This window comes from Eriocheir sinensis, chromosome 1 (genome assembly GCF_024679095.1).
Source record: "Eriocheir sinensis breed Jianghai 21 chromosome 1, ASM2467909v1, whole genome shotgun sequence".
NCBI classification, from domain to species: Eukaryota; Metazoa; Arthropoda; class Malacostraca; order Decapoda; family Varunidae; genus Eriocheir; species Eriocheir sinensis.
In genome coordinates this window covers 17192699-17215196 of record NC_066509.1, presented here as the reverse complement: position 1 = coordinate 17215196, position 22498 = coordinate 17192699, and the positions used below count along the sequence as shown (strand labels likewise).

Here is a 22498-nt window from a genome sequence, read left to right as displayed (position 1 = left end):
GACCCTTTGCGCGGCTTCTTCCTTTTCTGGGCGTCTCGTCCTCCGAGTGGCAATGACGAGGCAGCACAGCTTCGTCCTTGAAGTGGTGTAGACGTGGTAGACAAGGGAGGTGCACCAGGAGAAGGGGCGTCAGGTTCACGGCAGTAACGGGAGTCCAAGGCGTGAAGAAGAGAGAGGTAAGGCACCCAGAACGAGCCCACGGTATCTGAGTTAACCAGAGTGAGAAGCTGGGCTTGGAACCGGAGTAGAATCAAATGTTCAGAGCGAGGCCCGGCCGTTGTCTGACAAGGTAGGCGCTGGCGCCCACCAAGTCGCCTCCCACAGCGGGTTGAGAAGCCTCGGTGGTTCGCTCGACCGAGGCGTCGAACGGCGAGCAGCGGGAGTGTAACAGGTGGTTCGCTGCGCCTCGGTAGTTGAACGGCTTCGAACGGCAAGATCCGGGCGGGCGGCAGGAGTGCTCCGGTCGTTCGCCTGCTAAGTTGGTAGTTACATCACAGTAACTTTTCTCACTGTAATACGCTATCGCATCATAATTTTCGGGGGAATACTACGGGGAAGTCTGCCTTTGTAACGGCTCTTATTTGCAGTCTTCGTTATTTTCTTGTAGGTTTTCCCTATTCAATGCCTCAACTGCTCTGCATCTGACTATTTTGTGTGTCTCGAAAATTCTTGTTTCTTTCCGTCTAGAGGTAATATAACGTCACAACGTCAACAAGTTCACGCTCGCCCTCTTCTTTTTTTTTCTTTTGTCCTCCTCTCGGTCCTCTCTTCTTATTCACATACTTTCCTTTTCAATAGTACGCAACTTTCCTCACTGTAATAATACGCTATCGCATTATAATTTTCGGGAAGGAGTAGTGCCAGAGGACTGGAGGGAAAGCAGAGTGGAGTTACGGTAATACATACGGGAGGAGGCAAAGAGAAGACAGACGGGAAGTTACCGGCCAGTCAGCATTATAAATATATTGAATAAATTATTTGGAAGCATAATCAATGAAAAGATACTGAGATGGGCAGAGAGAGAAGGCATATTTGGAGAAGAACAGAACGGATTAAAAAAAGGAAGAAGGGGTATGGATAATAAATTTATTATATACATCATCAAAGAACTGATCGATAGAAGTAAGAGGATCAGAAAAGAGTTATACCTAGGGTTTATAGACGTTGAAAAGGCATACGACTCAATTAACAGGGACAAATTAATGCTTCTATTAAAACACAGAGGAACAAATGACGAAGTCCTGAAAATAATTCAAGCGAGCGGTGGCCAGACTGGCCACAGTCCTTGCAGCGCGGCTGGAGGGCGTCGTGGCTCAGCCGGTCGAGGGAACGCGTCCTTCGCTCCCCCGGGCACCGACTGCGCCTGTGCCCCTTCTCGCCCCGCACGAGCCATGGAAACACTCCGGGCTCGCCTTCCTCGACGCTGCCTTCATCTTCACCTTCGCCATCCGGCCCCGGAGGTCATGGCAGGGCGGGGCGGCCGCCCCTATGCCGCTGGTCATCGTCAAGAAGGCCCCGAACTCCAAGGCCCTCGCCAGTGCGTCGAGCCCGGCAGTCCACACAGAAGCGCTGCGTGCCGTCCTTCTCCTTATCCCGGACTACCGCTGAGGGCCACGGACTGTCTGACCGCTCAATCACCCCCTGCGCCGCCAGTTCGTTGACGGTGCGCTGCAGTTCCTCTCGCCTGCCTAGTGCGATTCGTCGGGGCGGGCTCTTGATGGGCGCACTATTTCCTGTGTTGATGTTGTGCTTCACCATCCCCGTGCGGTCCAGGTCCAAACCAGCCCCGTTGAACACGTCCGCGCACCGAGCCAGGGTGTGGCACACCTTCGTCTGCGCCTCCGTCAGGTGAGCGGCGCTCCGGTGCGCCAAATCCTCCTGGAAGTCGGCCTCACAGCGGCCGACTCCGCGCTCCCCGACTTCTTCTTCTTTGTTGGTTCCCTTTCAGCTCTGGATCGCTGCTCGGGTCTCTCCGTCTTCTATTCTTGTGTGAGAGTCTTTCTTTTAGTCCAGCACTTGACCAGATAAGTTTTCATGTGTCTCACTGTCGATCTGTCTATGTTCATGTCTCCTGTCAGTCCTAGCACTGTTCTAATACCCATGTCGTCATTCCCCTTCCTTCTCTCCTACTCATCTCTTCCTATGCTCTCAGCTACCCGTTTGTCTAACTCTTCTCTATCTTTCCTATAAGCACAGCACTCAACAATTAAATGGCCAATAGTTTATTTTTCTTCTCCACATAGTTTGCATCCTTGTTCATTTATATCCCTGTTTCTTCCATTCACTTCTAGTGTACCACTTCTGGCCTTAAAGAGCAACTTTCCTGCCCAGTCACCGTTATATATATATCTTCTCTTCTTATTTTCATTTTACCTTTGTACCATGTCAATGTGCTTTTGGTTTCTATGCCATTTCTCCATTTTATGTGACCATTTTCATTTATTTTACTTTTAATATCCTTCATACTCAGCTCTTGCCACTGTACCTCCATTCCTTCTCTAGTTTTCAGTTTTACTATTTCTCTGTTCCATTGGGATTTATCTCTAAAAGCTTTGTATACTTGCTTTGCCCATCTTTCTTCACTCATCATTTCAATTTTCCTCATAAAGCACAGTTTTCCTGTACTTATTCTCTCTCTGAATGAGCTCCATCCCATCTCTCCTCGTAATGCTTCCACTGCTGTACTCTTGTCATAGAATTTTGGATGGTTTCTAATTTTCTTATGTCCTCCTTTCTGTATTTGGTCACTTCCGCTCCATAGAGGCACTGCGGTACTGCCATACCTTTCCATAGGCATCTTCCATGTTCATACTTGTTGATTTTCTGCTGGCAGCACTCATTATCATTCCCATCATCTTTCTTGCCTTGGCTTCATGGCTTTTCCTCTGGGCATCTCCTCCCACCCCCTCTTTGTTTATTTCCAGTCCTAAATATGTGAATTTTTCTACTACTTCAACAACGTTATTTCCAATTATCCACTGTCCATTTTCTGCCGTGTTGAATTCCATCATCTTACATTTTCTGTTACTGAATTTCACTTCCCACTCCATTCCATATTCTGTGACAATCTTCAGCAGTCTGTCCATGTCTTCTGAATTTTCTGCCATCAATATCACATCGTCAGCATATCCCAGGCATCCAAGTTTCTTACTACCAATTCTTATTCCAATTTCAGATTTTCTTATTCTTGCAAATAGCTCCTTTATGTATATATTAAAAAGTGTCGTTGACATCATGCATCCTTGCCTTACTCCTGTGTTATTTTTAATCCACCTGGTTTCTATTTCTCCCATCTTAAGTTTCATTTTGTTATCTCTATACATCTCCCTTATTATAGCAGTTATTTTCTTGTTCATTCCGACATGTTCAAGTGGCTTTATTAATTTTTCTCTATTTATGGCATCGAATGCCTTCTTGATATCTATGAATCCGAGGTATATATATATATTTTTTTCTTCTACTGTTGTCTATTATTTCCTTAATTACACATCTCCTCTGGGCGCTCCACCTCCTTACAAGTGCCCAGCTTGGCACCAGCGGGTACTTACCGAGCCTTGTTGGAGGAGTTCGTCACCAGCACCGTGACTGACTCTTCCCCCGCTCCATCGAGACTCCGTCCGGCTACCACACCAGCAGCCAGCTGCAGGCCCTCCGTGGACTCCACCGTGCCTTCCGCTGGCATCGCGCTCGACCGGCAACACCGGACCCTGGGCCCGTGCTAATAAAGAATATGTTTCGCTTATGTGAGGCATAAATCAAGAAAATGGCGGACACCGAGACGTAAGGGAAACATAACCCTTAGGTTTCAACTAAGCGGAACCTAAACTGACTCGCCAGCTACGCGCGGGGTGGAGGTAACATTGCATTCTTTAGGTCGACCTAAGCGAAGCATAACAGTCAAGATGGCAGAGGTAGTGGGTGCGCGTCTGCGGCAGCTGAGGACTTTTCGGGCACGAAAAGACGTCCTTGATGTACCAATATATATATATATATATATATATATATATATATATATATATATATATATATATATATATATATATATATATATATATATATATATATATATATATTTATATATATATATATATATATATATATATATATATGGACGACGTGTTCGAATCTCACGCTACCACTCGGATTTTTCAGTCACTGCCGAGTGGCTTAAAACTACCCACATGCTGTCCTGAAGACCACCCATCAACCCGGACTCTAGGGGAAGCCGTCCAAGCGAATCAAGAACGAGTTCCGGGGAGCAGCATGAGCCAATGCAAGATGGCGCCACTATAAACACTCGCCTGCGCCAGAACGGGCTGGGCCGACCATCAGGCCCCACCTGGAAGAAAGCAGGCGACCATCAGGCCCCCCACCAGGAAGATGCCTACCAATGGGTAACAACGTAAAATATATATATATATATATATATATATATATATATATATATATATATATATATATATATATATATATATATATATATATATATATATATATATATATATATATATATATATATATATATATATATATATATATATATATATATATATATATATATATATATATATATTGGTACACGAGTGCAAGGTTAAGTCAATTGAATTCCCTTGATTGAAAAGAAAAGGCAATACATTACAAATGTTATTTCCATCAAGCACTTAATAATCATTGAAATTTACGGGACTGTCACTATTTGCTTGTTAATCATTCTTTGCACTTCATGAATACCATTTTATTCCAAGAAAAATCTTACCTGTTCTATTCCTATCCTTATGGAAGGCCCTTATTTTAGTTTTTGCATCTTGCATCACTGTCTGCCAGCGTCTCTGGCACTGCTTGGTGCACCTACTAAAGCCTGGGTGGAGTGCCGCTAGGCGAGTGACAATGCTGCCACACGCTTTCGCCTTCGCCTCAACAGAGCAGACATTTTCCGAAAAATTTCCTTTGAGGATGGCTGCTTTTTCCCTATATAGCTGTACGTGGGAGAGAGTTTCAGCGTATGTCCAGTTGGCATTGCGGTGACGTGTCTGCCGAGGAGGCTGTAGCTGGGGGGGCGGCTGTTCCTGCTGCTGCTGCTGCTGCTGTTGTGGCTGTGGGTGAGGCTGTGGTCCCTCCTGCTGCTGCTCCTGAAGAAGCTGCTGCTGCTGGTGTAGCTGCTGACCTCGCTGGCTGCTGAGGGGCTCTAAAGGTCGTGGCTGGCTGTTGGCGTCCATAGCTGACTGCTGGTCAGGTCAGGTCAGGAGGTCAGGTCAGGTGTAAGTCGGGAAGCTTGGCCTTTGTGTCGGCGCTTCCCTGATGTTGTTCCAAGTCTTCTTATGCTGCTGCTTCCATTATGTTCTTTCGTTGGCTTTCTCTTTTCTTCCACATCTCATACACTATTTCCTTGGATTCTTGTATCTTTAGCTCGTTGAAGAGTAATTGTCCTATGATATTTTCTTCATTTTCTATGTATGGTCTTTGCAGTAAAATTGTCTTCTTTCTTATTTCTGCATATCCTGGGCACCACAACAGAAAATGCATTAAATCCTCTACATTCCAGTCACAAAAGATGCATTTAGTGTCTCCGTTAGTGTGTCTATTTCTATCATTTAGTCTTAGATTATTTGTTCTTGCTTTAAATAATATTTGTGACGATGGTCTATTGTCGTATATTTTCTCTTCAGACATTTCAGTCTTCCAATTTTTATAAATTGATAAACTTGATTTTTCTGTTACTTCCTGCTGCCATCTCTTACTATCCCAGTCTATAATCTTATTCTTTAATTTTTCTTTCTTAATTGCTCTTAGGTCAGAGCAATTTAAATTAATGTCTTTCATGAATTGCTTAGTTGACTTAAACCAATAATCATTCCTTGTTGTTGCCTTTTCCTCTATGATCCTCCTCATCAGTTCATTTCTTTCATTTTCTTCTATATATTTCAAATAATTTAGCTGGTTTTGCCTTATTCTAGTCTCCATGGCGCTTGACCCAATCTCTCCTCTCAAGACTGGAACTTGAGCATAGCTTGGTGCTCCCAGGATTGCCCTATACACGGAATTTTCAATTCCTGCTAGCCTGAAGCTCGCGGGAATGTTTGTTTACATGTTTGAGGGGCTACGTCTTTAATTTTATCATTATTCCATAATTATGATGTTGGTCTATGCATCGCCAACAATACCCCCAAATACTTTTTTTTTTATTTAATATATATTTCCAATACGTCAATATGCTTTTAACATCATAATTATACCAAATTCCAACATTTTATTTTGAGTTGGCATCCCTTTCATATATGCAGCTCAGGGTTTGGCAACGATGTACTAATACTCGCTTATGTTGAGCTGGTTACGTTGAGGGGGTGAAACATAAGGAGGGGGGTTATGTGTCGTCATTGTTAATACTCGGATATGTCTCAGTTTACGTCTCACATAAATTTCTTTATAAGTACGGGCCCAGCTCTCTCACAGTTGGGTCGCACCTCAGAATGTAGTGCATTGTACCGCCAGCTGCAGGCTCACTAAAGATCAGCTCAATCTTATTCTCAACACCCTCAATTATGTGTAAGAACTCATTGCGGTCTAAGATGGTCTCCTTTATTTTTTCCTTGGTCTCCTCTTTATGCACATTGCATATCATGATCTTTGGTTTCATCTTTCCAACACTCTTTGTACTAATTTCCTCAATAGACTCCAGTTTTTGAGCAGCCTCATCCCTTGTTTTCTCATTATCAATGTTCATGACAATATTACCTCCATTTGTAAATCTTGAATTAGTTATTTGAATACCACTCAATGCCTGGGAGACTTAATTCATCCTTCATATTTGTTGCCTCCTTTTCCTGGGTAGAAGCTTTTATAACTAAGAGATTCTTCTTCACTTTCCTGCTTCTCTTTGCCACCTCAGCCCAAATGGGTTCAGCACAGTCAGCAAGAAGCGCGTCAGCAACTGATCCCAGCTCCTCCTGCACTCTTTCAGCATTTGATTCAACCTCGATCATCCTTAACCACAGATATTTCTTTAGATAATTTCTTGCTTGAATTCATCCAATTTTTCCACAATACTGGTAGCCAGAGACGCTTTATGAAGGCATGGGATGCATATCCAATTTATTTTTGGTACATTATCCTGATTGATCCCAGACAAATTAGCACACTTCACATGACACCACCTAGTGCACAAACAGCATCCAATCCACTTCTCACCTGTGAATTTCACACAAACATAACATAAATCCCCCAGTCCCTTTGCTCTGACAGCCATGTCGACACTTTCTGTGCGGAGCTAGACCCAACACATCCGCTTCGCACCACGACCACTCACTCACTCCACTCCACTTCGTAGTAGTAGTAATTAATAATCTTCATTATTTTCTTGTATGTTTTCACTACTCGGTTTCTCACCTGTTGTTTTTGCATCGCCTAGTGTTAATAGATTATTTGGGTGACAGTATTTTGATTTAAGCTTGTTAAGTATACTTCTTTATATGGACCAATGGGAATTTTGTACCTTTCACTGTACTGTAAATTTGCACCTTTTGGTCAATAAACTAAATAAACTAACTAACTAGCTACCTGACTGTTTTGTGTCTCGAAAATTCTTGTTTCTTTCCGTCCAGAGTTAACATAATCTCCTTCTTTCCTCTTCTTTTGAATTCCGCTTTGTATCGCTTCTTAGGTCCTCCTTCTCAACACTTCTATACGTCACAGCACACACTTAATTACTTCACAGTGCACATTTATACCCTTCACCCTGAACTGAGCTGTTTTTTTCTGCTCTTTTCTTCCCCTGACTTTGCTTCACTCCACTTTCATTGCTCATTTCTTTTTTCCCAACAACACGCCAAGAATTTTTTTGTGAAAGGTATTAACTTGATTGCTTCCTCCTTACAGCCTCCACTACCTGGAAACACCATAGTAACAATCCTGGGGCAGAGCTCTTTTGGAATCAGGGAAGACCTCACTGCTGCCACAACTCTCCCCCCGTGTCAACCATCCTCCCTCTTCACTGCCCTCCAAATCCTCTCCACACACTGACCTCACACAGTGCTTGGTAAGCACGCACACACACACACACACACACACACACACACACAAAAAAAAAAAAAAAAAAAAAAAGGCGCAACTGGCAGAGCGCTGCGCTGCCAGGCTTCACGGTCTGAAAGGCCGGCGGTTCGGGCCCGCTCAGGCCGGATCCTTTCAACTGACTAGGAGAGGTTACTGTCCCCCATTGAGCAAGGGGGTAGGGTGTGTGGTGTGTGAGGTCTTGGAAGTACCCAGAGATCGACTAAATGAGCAAATGAGCACTTGCTCTGTCGGGCCTGCTGGCGATTACGAGTCCAACTCGCGATCAGGCCATGGTGAATTACACACACACACACCAGAGAGAGAGAGAGAGAGAGAGAGAGAGAGAGAGAGAGAGAGAGACTACAGCTTATCTAGGATATAAGTGTGTAGATCAACCATACCCAGAATTGTAGACTACCCAAGCAAGCCTACAATAACATGAATGAAGGTATTATAATATGTATTGTATGGAATTGTGTGGAAATACAATTTTTTACTGCTTGAAATTTTTTTATTAATAGTTTTAACCAAAATTGGTTTATTTATCAATACAAATGCAGGTGTAAAATGTGAAAATTCCCCAAATTCCCAGGAGCTTTCTATTTTTCTGGAAACTTCCTCCTTTTGCAACCCTACTGGCAACACACTGGCATGGCGACAGTTTGAATGTTGCCATGACTGAGGCTAAACCTGGGAATTTTCAAATGCAGTTAATGTGCCTAAAGAGTAAATTTTCCACTTTTTCCCAGTTGTTAATATTTTCAAGAAATATTTTTTTAATAACTGTAAAATTCCTTCAAGTTGGCATTGTATAAGTCAGAATCAAGGATACGTTAGTAAGACAAAAAAATATGAATTTATATTTTATTTACATTTAAAACTGACAGAAAAGTCAGAAAATTGACTTAGGTAGGCAACGACCCCCCTAATGCCTATCACTGTGACAAAAAAAAATGCCAGAAAAATAGTCTTTGATTGGCCATCTGCCATCTATTGGAGAACCAAAGGCCCCTTTCAGACTCTTTGACTTTTTGCTGTATGCTATGGGGACTGGTGATAAGACTACTTTTATCTGAAGGTCCAGACAAAGGCATGAAGGTAGCCACTGTTCTCCAGGAGGGCAGTGCGAGAAAGCTCATACTTTGCCAGGCAGCGTAGGGAAGCCTTATGGGGGTGACTCTTAAGGGCAAACCTTCCTGGGTCACCGATGAGCACCAGGGATCCGCTGCGGGGCAAAATAAGGGGTGTCATTTTAAAATTCAAAATGCCTTTCACAACATAATTCCTTGTTATATAATCTCAGTTACACTGCTATTGTATTGCATGGAAAATAATAGAAATGCTCTACCAAATTTCAATTAATAATCAATGAAAATGCTCTGGCAAATTCTTATTAATCAATGAAATTTTTGAAGATTACACTCGACCCTCGATTTAACGGACCCCGATTTAATGGATTTCGGATTTAACAGACCACAAAATCTCAACGGACAAATACCCAGCAACAGACATTATGTCCGTTGCTGGGTAGATTTGTCCGGTGTGACACCGGCTTTAGACAAGTCAAAACCCAAACAGAAGGCCATCGGGCCGTGTCGTGAGGTCGCGCCGCACAAATTACACCCACACACTGCCTCATGGCCTCTAGCTCCACACACTTTTCGGCCGCCGGACAGGACGCATCGTATAGTGTGTGTGTCCGCCTTTATGGAGAAAACTGAAAACCGTCGACATCTTGCGCTTGGCCACCCATCCGGGCGGCCAAGCGCATGCGTGCAGACAGCCCTGGCCCCGTAAAGCTGACGGGCAGCTGATGACGGTGATGGCGATGATGAGCGTCGGCGGCACGGGACCACTTTCCTCTCTTCCATCTCTTCTTTTTGAAAAAGAAGAGGTGGAAGAAAAGAAAGAAGTCCCGCGCAACACGTGGAAAACAAGAATTGGCAAATTGAAGAGCCCGGGCCCACAATAAACACAGCCACACACAAATGGGCCCCAATGAAAGCACCGCCCGGGCGGCACCGATGAGGGGGCCACGTCACCGACACCAATCATTACCACCACCATCAGCAGCCGCTCGTCATCTGCTCAAGCCCAGCACGCGGTCGGGGCCGCTCGCACACCTGCGCCTGGCCGCACGGATTTTATTTATATATATATATATATATATATATATATATATATATATATATATATATATATATATATATATATATATATATATATATATATATATATATATATATATATATATATATATATATATATATATATATATATATGAGCCAGAAGGGAGGTAGATTTGGCCGGTGTGACACCAGCTTTAGAAACGTCAAAACCGTATTTTCAAGCAACGGACCACCCTTCCCCCCTTTTAATCCGTTAAATCGAGGGCCGAGTGTATTTGATTTTTTAACCCAACACTGAATGCATCTATTTTTTTTAAAATTTACGTCAAAGGATACGGCTCAAGGGTAACAAAGAGTACCAAAAAAAAAATAATAATAAATAAAATAAAATAAAATAAAATAAAGAGTAGCCAAAAGAGACGTCAATTTCGGGTGGAGAGGTGTTTTGATACACTCTTCTTGAAAGAGGTCAAGTCATAGGCAGGAGGAAATACAGACGAAGGAAGACTGTTCCAGAGTTTACCAGTGAAGGGGATGAAAGAATGAAGATGCTGGTTAACTCTTGCATAAGGGTTTGGACAGTCTAGGGATGAGCATGAGTAGAAAGTCGTGAGCAGCGGGGCCGCGGGAGGGGGGAAGGCATGCAGTTAGCAAGTTCATTAGAGCAGTCAGCATGAAAATGTCGATAGAAGATAGAAAGAGAAGCAACATGGCGGCGGAATTTAAGAGGTAAAAGGCTGTTAGTAAGAGGAGGAGAGCTGATGAGACGAAGAACCTTAGACTCCACTCTGTCCAGAAGAGCTGTGTGAATGGAGCCCCCCCCACGTGAGATGCATATTCCATACGAGGGCGGACAAGGCCCCTACACATGGAAAGCATCTGTGAGGGGAGAAGAACTGGCGGAGACGATACAGTGAAGCAGTCACCGCTGAAAGCCGTGTGCTCTGCTTCCCCGGTGACCCAAGAAAATGTGGCGCTGCATCACAGACTCATTAAGTGTATTCGTATCAACGTTTTCGTCGCTCCTCGTCTTGTGTCGCCTGTGCCGTCTAAGTATTTTCATTGTCGTTGTCTCCCTGTTGTCCGTGTTGCGTCATCAATGTTAACTTCTCTTGTTACTCGTTTATCTTCCACTGTCTGTCCTCGTCTTGCTACAGTTCTCTTCTACATATTGTTCCACATTTACACCAATACTCCAATGTCATTCACACTACACTACATCTTCACAAACACATATACACTCAACCACCTCTTTTGTGTCTTGGCTATGTCAATGACCTGTGTGATTTTTGTCAATAAAGAAACCCTGACGGATATTGCCTTTCTCTATCTGTGAACCAATTAGCGCTTAGAACACTCACTTCCGCCAACAACAGAACGCCCAACCTCGAGGAAGCTGATTTAGTAAGAGAGATGTGAAGTTTCCAGTTGAGATTTTGAGCTAAGAATGGACCGAGGATATTTAGTGTTGAAGAAGGTGACAGCTAGGTGTTGTCGAAGTATAGGGGATAGGTGTTTGGAAGATTGTGTCGAGCTGACAAGTGGAGAAACTGGGTTTTTGAAGCACTGAAGGACACAAGGTTCCTTTTACCCCAATCGGAAATGATAGCAAGGTCTGAAGTTGAGCGTTCTACAGCCTCCAGTCTGGAGTCTTGTAATTCCTATTGAGAGGGTCTTCTGTTGAAAGAAGTTGAATAATGCAGAGTGGTGTCATCAGTGTATGAGAAGATAGGACAGAAGATCATTAATGAATAACAGGAAGAGAGTGGGTGATAGAACAGAGCCCTGTGGAACACTACTGTTGATAGGTTTAGGGTAAGAACAGTGACCGTCTACCACAGCAGAGATATAACGGCCGGATAGGAAACTGGAGATAAAGGAACAGGGAGATGGATAGAATCCAAAAGAGCGCAGTTTAGAAAGGAAAGACTTGTGCCAGACTCTATCGAAAGTTTTCGCTATGTCTAGAACCAAGAGTCAATAAAGAGAGCAAGAAGATCGCCAGTAGAACGCTCCTTGCGGAATCCATACTGGCGATCAGATAAAAGGTCAGAAGTGGACAGGTGCTTTTGAATCTTCCGGTTAGCCCGTAAACTGTGGTACGCCTCTCAGGCGGCTTTTCCGGGAACATGCTGTACGCCTCTTGGCAGCGCGATTTTTACATTGCTCCTATAAAACTGCCGAGCCTTGTACACCCTCGAACCTCGAATCTCGAATATCTATCTACCTATCTATCTATGTCTATCTATCTATCCATCTATATCTATATCTATACAGTAAACCTTCGATATAACGGACTAATTGGGGGGGAATGTAGTCCGTTAATGCCGAAAGTCCGTTAAAAGTGGCGAAAAAAAAAGAAGTCAAATAATAGCAACGAACCTAATAAACGTAGGTATATATTTTTTATTGTGTATGTCGTGTGCACATTGTTTGTATAGCCGCATAGCACTCTTGGCGATGGACTGCGTGACACTGAGCCAGCCAGGTTGGCAGTGGGGCCATGCGGGGGCCGTATTGTTATGGGAATGGGCTAAATTTTACAAGTGCGCCAATCTCGTACTGGCAGACGAAACTTTCTTTTTTTGTAGTTTTTGGTGTGTAATGAAATAATCCGATAACTGTTTATGTCACAAATCATTACTGTAAATGATTGACTTTTCAATGCCTGTTGTACACCCGTTGCAGCCCGCAGCTGCAGCCGCAAAATAACTGGCAGAGAAAGATGTTTAACTTGGTTACTGATCCCATGTTTCATTCACCGTTCACAAAATCACAATTGGACACACTAGAACAAAACCAGGCTAATTTATGTTTTCCTGCCGTCTATTTCCCAAGTGCGCATGTGTGATGTACAGCAAAGCGACTTATCTCTGCGAGGATATATTTCTTGAGACACCGGCCCGCACCGACCACGCACGCCGCCGCAAATGTCCCGTCCCGCACTGTGTATTTCCGCGGCCCACACCGCGTGCCAAATAATTTTACAAACCAAACATTACTTACCCTAACCTACCTAAATGGGGGCTTAGCCCCCATTTACCCCCTAAAGCTTAATCAGTACCGACACAGGGGAGGCGGTGGCTGAGTCGGCAGAGTGACTGCGCCGCGTTCAGGAGGACGCGAGTTCAATCCCCGCCCGGTGCCACCAAGCTGGGATTTTTCAGCCATCGCCGAGTGGATTAAAACTAACCACATGCTGTCCAGAGGACCACCTATCAACCCGGACTCTAGATTCTAGGATTAAAGATGAGCTCCGGGAGGGCAGTATGAGCCAATACGAGATGGCGCCACTATAAACACTCGCCTGCGCCAGAACGGGCTGGGCCGACCATCAGGCCCCACCGGGAACAAGCCTACCGGCGCAGTAAGCCGCGACGTAAAAAAACAAAAACAAAAAAAAAAACTCACAAACACTTGGCTATTTTCGATATACATTTACGACCTCTGGATTGATGCATACGACTTTTTTTGGTGGTATAATTACATTCTTCATTTGAATGGAAACCACAAGAAAGAAAATATTTCAACAGGTAGGCAGAATAAGATTACGGTAACCGAAGGATGGGGCAGCAGATAAAGGGAAGAGGGCAAAGTGGCTAGCAGACGCTGTAGTAGTTACTGGAAGCGGGTGGTTCAAAAACTATTCTTGATCGGTCCCCGTGGATTTCTGACCGTCTGACCTCGTCCGTTATATCCGAAATCCGTTATAAGCGGGTCCGTTATATCGAGGGTTTACTGTATATATATATATATATATATATATATATATATATATATATATATATATATATATATATATATATATATATATATATACAATGTGTGTGTGTGTATGTGTGTGTACACACACACACACATACACACACACGCGTTTGCTTTGCATGACATGAATTACCGCACCGTCACCTTGTGATGCTGGCGTTGACAACGCTGCCATCTCCCCCTTCTCCATGGCAACGAGTACCCCCCACTCGTCCCTCCCTATCCCCTTCCCCTCCCTCCCCCGCTGACAGAGGAGCTTCCATTCGCGCCAAAATACAACTTTGGTAAGGAAATACTATACGAAAACAAGGAGACCTACTACACTTTTTTTTTTTTTTTTTTTTTGCAAGTAGGTGCAGTGTCATCCTACAAAGACACTGGAATGCTATCTTTACCGATACTGTAATCACGACCTTTTTTAATCACTGCCACATCAAAGGGATAGCTCGCCACAGCCTTGTAGCAGTTTACGGGTTAAGGACTGATTCAAAAGCTTTAGAATGGCAGGAAATTAAAGCTAAAGAGCAGTAGTTTGAGGGATTGGATCGGTCACCCTGGAATATGCCCAGAATCGTCCAGAGTGGGGTTACAGAAAGTTTGAGAGAAAAGTTCAGCCTAAGAGATGGATGAAATGGTGGTGCTGTCATCAGGGTTAAGGAGAGGAGGGAAAGATGAAGAAGTGAAATTGGAGGAGATATATTTGGCTAGGTGCCAGAAGTCACGGGAAGAATTAGGAAAAGCAAGGTTTTGATATTTTCTATTTATGAAAGATGTTTTGGTAAGTCGAAGAATAGATTTGGCACGGTTCCGGGCTGAAATATAAAGATCATGGCTAGCAGGAGTGTGAAGGCTCTGGCACCTTTTGTGAGCTGCCTCTCTATCTTTGACAGCACGAGAACAAGCATGATTAAATCAAGGCTTTTTAGCATGAGGAGTAGAGAAAGTACGTGGAATGTATGCCTTAATTCCTGAGACAATCACCTCTGTAATGCGCTGGGCACACACAGAGGGGTTTCTATCCTGGAAGCAGTAGTCATTCCATGGGAAATCAGAAAAGTACATCCTCAGGTCGTCCCACCGAGCTGAAGCAAAATGCCAGATGCATCACCTCTTCGGTGGGTCCAGAGGATGTACAGGAGTGATAGGACAGGATACAGAAATAAGGTTGTGATCGGAGGAGCCCAACGGAGAGAACAGTTTGACAGAGTAAGCAGAAGGATTAGAGGTAAGGAAGAGGTCTAGTATGTTGGGACAGTCTCCAAGATGGTCGGGAATACGTGTAGGGTGCTGAACCAACTGCTCTAGGTCGTTGAGGAGAGCAAAGTTGTAGGCTTGCTCACCAGGCTGGTCAGTGAAAGAGGATGAAAACCAAAGCTGATGGTGAAAATTTAAATTTCCCAAGATGGAGATTGCAGCGAAGGGAGAGTGGGTGAAGATGTGCTCCACTATAGAGTTCAAATAGTCAAAGAATTTTACATAATTAGTAGAGTTAGGTGAGAGATAAACAGCACAGGTGTATTTAGTAATAGAATTACAATGAAGTCTTAGCTAGATGGTGGGAAATTCTGAAGAGTCAAGGTTGTGGGCACGAGAGCAAGTGATGCCATTGCGCACGTAGGAGCAACATCCAGCTTTGGATTGAAATTTAGGATAGAGATAGTCTATAACCCTTAGATCCTCATGAATTCTCCAGATGACAAGTGAAGTATTTTTCTATTTTGTTTGTGTCTACCTATGACTTTCATATTTGTTCCCTTTGAGAACTACTCTTGTGGGATGGCTGTGATGGCAAAAGTCTCCAGTTCTCTCTATTTATACTTATTTTGCAACAACTATATCCTCTCTCCCACCCTTGTCATGTAATTTTCTATCCAATCAGTCCACCTCATCAGTGATCTCTGTCACCCATTGCCCTCTTACAAGACTAATATACCTCTTTGACAAAATAAAACCCCATTCTTCATATGCATTTTATAGTACGTACTTAACTCATCTAAATAAAATTAAACTAAATTAATTTTGCCACTTTGCACATTACATTTTTTTTTTCTCATATTTATACCATACCTCACAGAAACATCATTATTCACTCCTTCTTTTCAAATGGTTCATCTTACTGAAAGTATCCTGATCTGCTGTAAATAATTCCTTTCCTATGTTTTTGAGTAAAATTTTTGGTTACATATTGGACCCCTTGTATCACACCACTTTTAAATAGGTAAGCATCAGCTTATATTGAAATATGGGCAGCCATCTCGCTTGAGGTTAATACAGTTTTTTTTTTTTTTGTATTTATTTCTCTGAGTGCAGTGCAGTAACTTGTTGCTTCCAAACCAAAGAATCGTCGAACCTAGAGAAAGGACATGATAGGCACATGACAGGGTTGACAGGAAGGGTTTATGGTATGTTCTAAGGGTAATATATGGTGTGGGAGGGGATTTTCTAAAGGGGATCAGATCCTTTTATAAGAATGCAAGTGCCTCAGTGCATGTGAATGGCAAATTGAGTGAAAGTTTTGGTGTTGGTGTGGGTGTAAGACAGGGGTGTGTCATGTCACCATGGCTTTTTAATGTGCACACACAGATGGCTGTATGAGAGAAATGAAAGCCAGAGTGGGGGAGCTAGGTCCAAGGCTGAAAGTGGGAGGTACAGAGGAGTCATTGGTGGCAGGCCAGTTTGCAGATGATACAGTCTTGTTGGCAGAGAATGAGGGGACGCTGCAGAGGATAGTGGATGAGTTTGACAGGGTGTGTAAGAGGAGAAAGCTGAAAGTGAATGCTGGAAAGAGTAAGGTTATGGTATTTGAGAGGGCAAGAGAGCAGGTCATTGATATTGCAAAGTCGTACAGTACAGAGTCGTACAGAGTTAGAGCAGAGGGTACTATGGAGTATAGGATAAGGTTAGGGGAGGAGAGAATGGAGGAGGTTACTGAGGTTAAATATTTAGGGACAGTTTTATGTAAGCATGGAAGTATGGAAAGCGAGGCGAGGGAAAGAGCAGTGAAGGGCAGACAGGTGGTGGGAGCATTGGAGAGTTATGAAAGGAAGAAGTGTGAGCATGGAGGTAAAGAGGGGAGTAAGGAACAGTATTATCCTGCCAACTCTGTCATATGCATCAGAGACGTGGACATGGAATGCAATCGAGAATACGTGCAGTGGAAACGAGTTATATAAGAAGTGCATGTGGTGTGTCAGAATGGGATGGAGAAAGTAATGAAAGGTGTATGAGCAGTGTGGTATGGGTGTGACAGCGAAAGGAGTGGAGTGTGGAGTGGTGGAGTGGGTGAAGTGTGGTGTGCTGAGATGGTCTGCACACGTGATGAGAATGGGGGAGAATGACTTTGTGAAGAGAGTGTATGAGGGAAGGATTGAGGGAGGGTGTGTCAGGGAAAGACCACTTGTGAAGTGGATCAATAGGGCAAGTGAGTATTGGAGGAAGAGAGTTGGAAGTAGCAGGATTGAGTGTGCTGAGAGGGAGGGACAGAACAGGGAGAGATGGAGATATTTCTGCCGTGGCCAACCCCTGGAGGGAAATTCCCGTAAGGGAGCAGGGCGTCAGAGATATAGAAAGGTAGGTTAGTTTAGTTTCTAACCATGTGCACTTTCATATTTTGTTATAGGTTATGCATTTTCACTGTTCAACCGTAGTATGAAGGTGTGTAAGGTATAAATTAGCTACAGTTAGGTTAGATTTATTTTTGTTAGATTTGTTAAATCTAATTGTTTACAATAAATCCTTATGATAATCTAAAAGCTGTGCTGTTGTCATTGACAGCCCAGTAGGTGAAAGTAATCTATATATCCCCCCTCTGAAGTGTTAAAGAGATGGGGTTGTCATGGTTCAGTGCCAGTTCACCACTCCATCACTCAGTGTGGGGTTATTAAGGAGGGTCATCATGGTCAAGGGCCAGAAAAATACGATTCTTGATGTGTCAGGCTGTAGGACACCATATGCAGAGCTTCCACGTGTGTGGCCACTGTTCGTTTATGAGTAGGTAAAGCATCACTATTGCCATGGAAACACACAAAGGGGCCTCTAGCTGTGAAAAGGCGAACTGGCAGCCTATTTCCCCCTTCTCTGCTCTGTTTTTTTATCTGTAGATTTCTGAAATCTCGATTCCTTCATAAACACCTTTTGGAAATATTCACTCAGTATTTCACTAATTTCTTTCAGTTGAGGCCAGAGGGCATAGAAAACATCACTCTTAAGAATCTTAATAACAGGCAGAAAAGAGTCAGAGGGGGGATGAGTAGGAGAAATATGCCCAGAATCATCCAGAGTGAGGTTGTTACAGAAAGTTTGAGAGAAGAGTTCAGCCTTAGAGATAGATGAGACAGCAGTGCTGCCATCAGGACTAAGGAGAGGAGGGAAAGATGAAGAAGTGAAATTGGAGGAGATATTTTTGGCCATATGCCAGAAGTCACGGGAAGAATTAGAGAAAGCAAGGTTTTGACATTTTCTATTTATGAAAGATGTTTTGGTAAGTCGAAGAATAGATTAGGCACGATTCCGGGCTGAAATATAAAGATCATGGTTAGCAGGAGTGCAAAGGCTCTGGTGCCTTTTGTGAGCTGCCTCTCTATCTTCGACAGCACAAGAACAAGCATGATTAAACCAAGGCTTTTTAGCATGAGGAGTAGAGAAAGTGAAATGCCAGAATTTTTCTCTCTACTATACTCCCACACGGCCACTGCGTGTAACGAAACACATGAGAAATTAATCAAGACAATGAGATGGTATTCGCCGGCTGCCTGGGATTGAACCCGTGACCAGCGTGACGGGAGAGCCACTCCTTACCGAGTTGGCCAAAGAGGTACCCCACTGGCTAAGTTTTTTTTTTTTTTTTTACAGCTAAGGAGACAGTTCAAGGGCATAAAGAAAAATATATAAAAAAAGCTACTTACTGCTCCTGAATAGAGGTCAAAGCAGTGGCCAAAAAGAGAGGTCAATTTCGGGAGGAGAGGTGTCCTGATACCCTCCTCTTGAAAGAGTTCAAGTCGTAGGCAGGAGGAAATAGATGAAGGAAGATTGTTTCAGAGTTTACCAGCATGAGGGATGAAAGAGTGAAGATGCTGGTTGACTCTTGCATAAGGGTTTTGGACAGTACAGGGATGAGCAGAAAGTCGTGTCAACAGTATAGGGATGAGTAGAAAGTCGTGTGCAGCGGGGCAGCGGGAGGGGATGAGGCATGCAGTTAGCAAGTTCAGAAGAGCAGTCAGCATGAAAATATCGATAGAAGATAGAAAGAGAGGCAACATGGCGGCGGAATTTAAGAGGTAGAAGACTATCAGTATGAGGAGGAGAGCTGATGAGACGAAGAGCCTTTGACTCCACTCTGTCCAGAAGAGCTGTGTGAGTGGAGCCCCCTCACACGTGAGATGCATACTCCATACGAGGGCGGACAAGGCCCCTGTAAATGGATAGCAACTGTGCGGGGGAGAAGAACTGGTGGAGACAGTACAGAACACCCTGCCTCGAGGAAGCTGATTTAGTAAGAGATATGAAGTTTCCAGTTGAGATTTTGAGTTAAGAATAGACCGAGGATGTTTAGTGTTGAAGAAGGTGATAGCTGAGTGTTGTCAAAGAATAGGGGATAGTTGTTTGGAAGATTGTGTCGAGTGGATAGGTGGAGAAACTGTGTTTTTGAGGCGTTGAAGGACACCAGGTTCCTCTTGCCCCAATCGGAAATAATAGTAAGGTCTGACGCTAAGCGTTCTGCAGCCTCCAGCCTTGAGTTGTTAAGTTCCTGTAGGGTGGGTCTTCTACTAAAAGAAGTTGAGTAATGCAGAGTGGAATCATCGGCGTAAGAATGGATAGGACAGTTCGTTTTGGAAAGAAGATCATCAATGAACAACAGAAAGAGAGTGGGAGATAGGACAGAACCCTGTGGGACACCACTGTTAATAGGTTTAGGGAAAGAACAGTGACCATCTACCACAGCAGAAATAGAGTGGTCAGAAAGGAAACTGGAGATAAAAGTACAGAGAGAAGGATAGAAACCGTAGGAGGTTAGTTTGGAAAGCAAAGATTTATGCCAGACCCTATCAAAAGCTTTTGATATGTCCAGCGCAATAGCAAAGGTTTCATCGAAATAGCTAAGAGAGGATGACCAAGAGTCAGTTAGGAAGGCAAGGAGATAACCAGTAGAAAGCCCCTTGAAGAACCCATACTGGCGATCAGATAGAAGGTCAGAAGTGGAAAGGTGCTTTTTGAATCTTCCAGTTAAGGATAGATTCAAAAGCTTTAGATAGACAAGAATGTAAAGCTATAGGACGGTAGTTTGAGGGATTGGAACGGTCACCCTTCTTAGGCACAGGCTGTATGAAGGCATACTTCCAGCAGGAAGGAAAGGTAGATGTTGACAGGCAGAGGCAAAAGAGTTTGACCAGGCAGGGTGTCAGCATGGAAGCACAGTTTTTAAGGACAATAGGAGGCACTCCATCAGGTCCATAAGCCCTCTGAGGATTGAGACCAGAGAGGGCATAGAAAACATCACTCTTAAGAAGCTTAATAACAGGCATCAAGGAGTCAGAGGGGGGATGAGTAGGAGGAATATGCCCAGAATCGTCCAGAGTGGAGTTTTTAGAGAAAGTTTGAGAGAAGAGTTCAGCCTTAGAGATAGATGAGATGGCGGTGTTGCCGTCAGGACTAAGGAGAGGAGGGAAAGATGAAGAAGTGAAGTTGGAGGAGATGTTTTTGGCTAGATGCCAGAAGTCACGGGAAGAATTAGAAAAAGCAATGTTTTGGCATTTTCTATGAATGAAGGAGTTTTTGGTAAGTCGGAGAATAGATTTGGCACGATTCCGGGCAGAAATGTAAAGGTTATGGTTAGCGGGAGTTTGAAGGCTCTGGTACCTTTTATGAGCTGCCTCTCTATCTTAGAAAGCATGAAAACAAGCGTGATTAAACCAAGGCTTTTTAGCATGAGGAGCAGAGAAAGTACGTGGAATGTATGCCTCCACTCCAGAGACAATCACCTCTGTGATGAGCTGGGCACACACAGAGGGGTCTCTATCCTGGAAGCAGTAATCATTCCACGGGAAATCGGAAAAGTACATCCTCAGGTCGTCCCACTGAGCTGAAGCAAAATGCCAGAAGCATCGCCTCTTCGGTGGGTCCAGAGGATGTACAGAAAGAAGGTTGTGATCGGAGGAGCCCAACGGAGAGAACAGTTTGACAGAGTAAGCAGAGGGGTTAGAGGTAAGGAAGAGATCTTGTATGTTGGGCCAGTCTCCAAGACGGTCGGGGATACGTGTAGGGTGTTGAACCAACTGCTCTAGGTCATTGAGGAGAGCAAAGTTGTAGGCTTGTTCACCAGGCTGGTCAGTAAAAGAGGATGAAAGCCAAAGCTGGTGGTGAACATTAAAATCTCCCAAGATGGAGATTTCAGCAACGGGAGAGTGGGTCAAGATGTGCTCCACTTTAGAGTTCAAGTAGTCAAAGAATTTTACATAGTTAGTAGAGTTAGGTGAGAGATAAACAGCACAGATGTATTTAGCAGCAGAATGACAATGAAGTCTTAGCCGGTTGGTGGAAAATTCAGAAGAGTCAAGGTTGTGGGCACGAGAGCAAGTGATGTTGTTGTGCACGTAGGTGCAACATCCAACATCCAGCTTTGGATTGAAATTTAGGATAGAGATAGTAGGAGGGAACAGAGTAGAGATTGCTGTCAGTAGCCTCAGAAACCTGTGTTTCAGTGCGGAAGAGAAGGTGAGGTTTAGAGGAGGAGAGATGGTGTTCCATAGAATGAAAATTAGAACAAAGACCGCGAATGTTGCAGAAATTGAGAAGAAAAAGGCTCGAGGAGTTATCAAGACACTTCTCAGGTTGGCAGCCAGAAGGGGAGTTCATCAGGCATAATTGCCACACTACACGGCTTTCCCCCCTATGCAGATTGATTTCTGTGTGTTGGCAATGTCCCCTTGAGACATAACTCCAATGTCCCTTTCAAACATACCTCCAATTCTCCCATTTTCTATTACCCTCAGAGAGGATGTGCCATCACTCTCCCTGTTACCCTCTCAAGGTCACACAACAGAACCACAGGAGAGGATGCCACTGCTTTGCCACCAGGGAAATGCCAGAATTTTTCTTTTTACTATACTCCCACACGGCCACTGCATGTAACGAAACACACGAGAAACTAATCAAGACAATGAGATGGTATTCGCCGGCTGCCTGGGATTGAACCCGTGACCAACGTGACGGGAGAGCCACTCCTTACCAAGTCGGCCAAAGAGGTACCCCACTGGCTAAGTGGGTTATGGGAGGCTCGTTCATCAGGCATAGTCGCCACACTACAAAAGCACGTAGAAAGTATGCCTCCATTCCAGAAACAATCACCTCTGTAATGCACTGGGCACACACAGAGGGGTCTCTATCCTGGAAGCAGTAGTCATTCCACGGGAAATCGGAAAAGTACATCCTCAGGTCGTCCCACCGAGCTGAAGCAAAATGCCAGAAGCATCGCCTCTTTGGTGGGTCCAGAAGATGTACAGGAGCGATAGGACAGGATACAGAAATAAGGTTGTGATCTGAGGAATCCAAAATGGAGAGAA

General features: G+C 44.0%; 1 protein-coding gene across 1 annotated transcript in view; it reads right to left on the bottom strand.

Moving 5' to 3' along the window:
- Positions 1 to 8896: 8896 nt before the first annotated feature.
- Positions 8897 to 22498, bottom strand: part of LOC126995660 (electron transfer flavoprotein beta subunit lysine methyltransferase-like) — a 39256-nt gene continuing 25654 nt past the window's right edge. Inside the window, exon 6 of the mRNA XM_050855428.1 lies at positions 8897 to 9271. Coding sequence (XP_050711385.1) covers positions 9115 to 9271 — 157 coding nt within the window. The 3' untranslated portion in view covers positions 8897 to 9114. The remainder of the gene's footprint in view (positions 9272 to 22498) is intronic.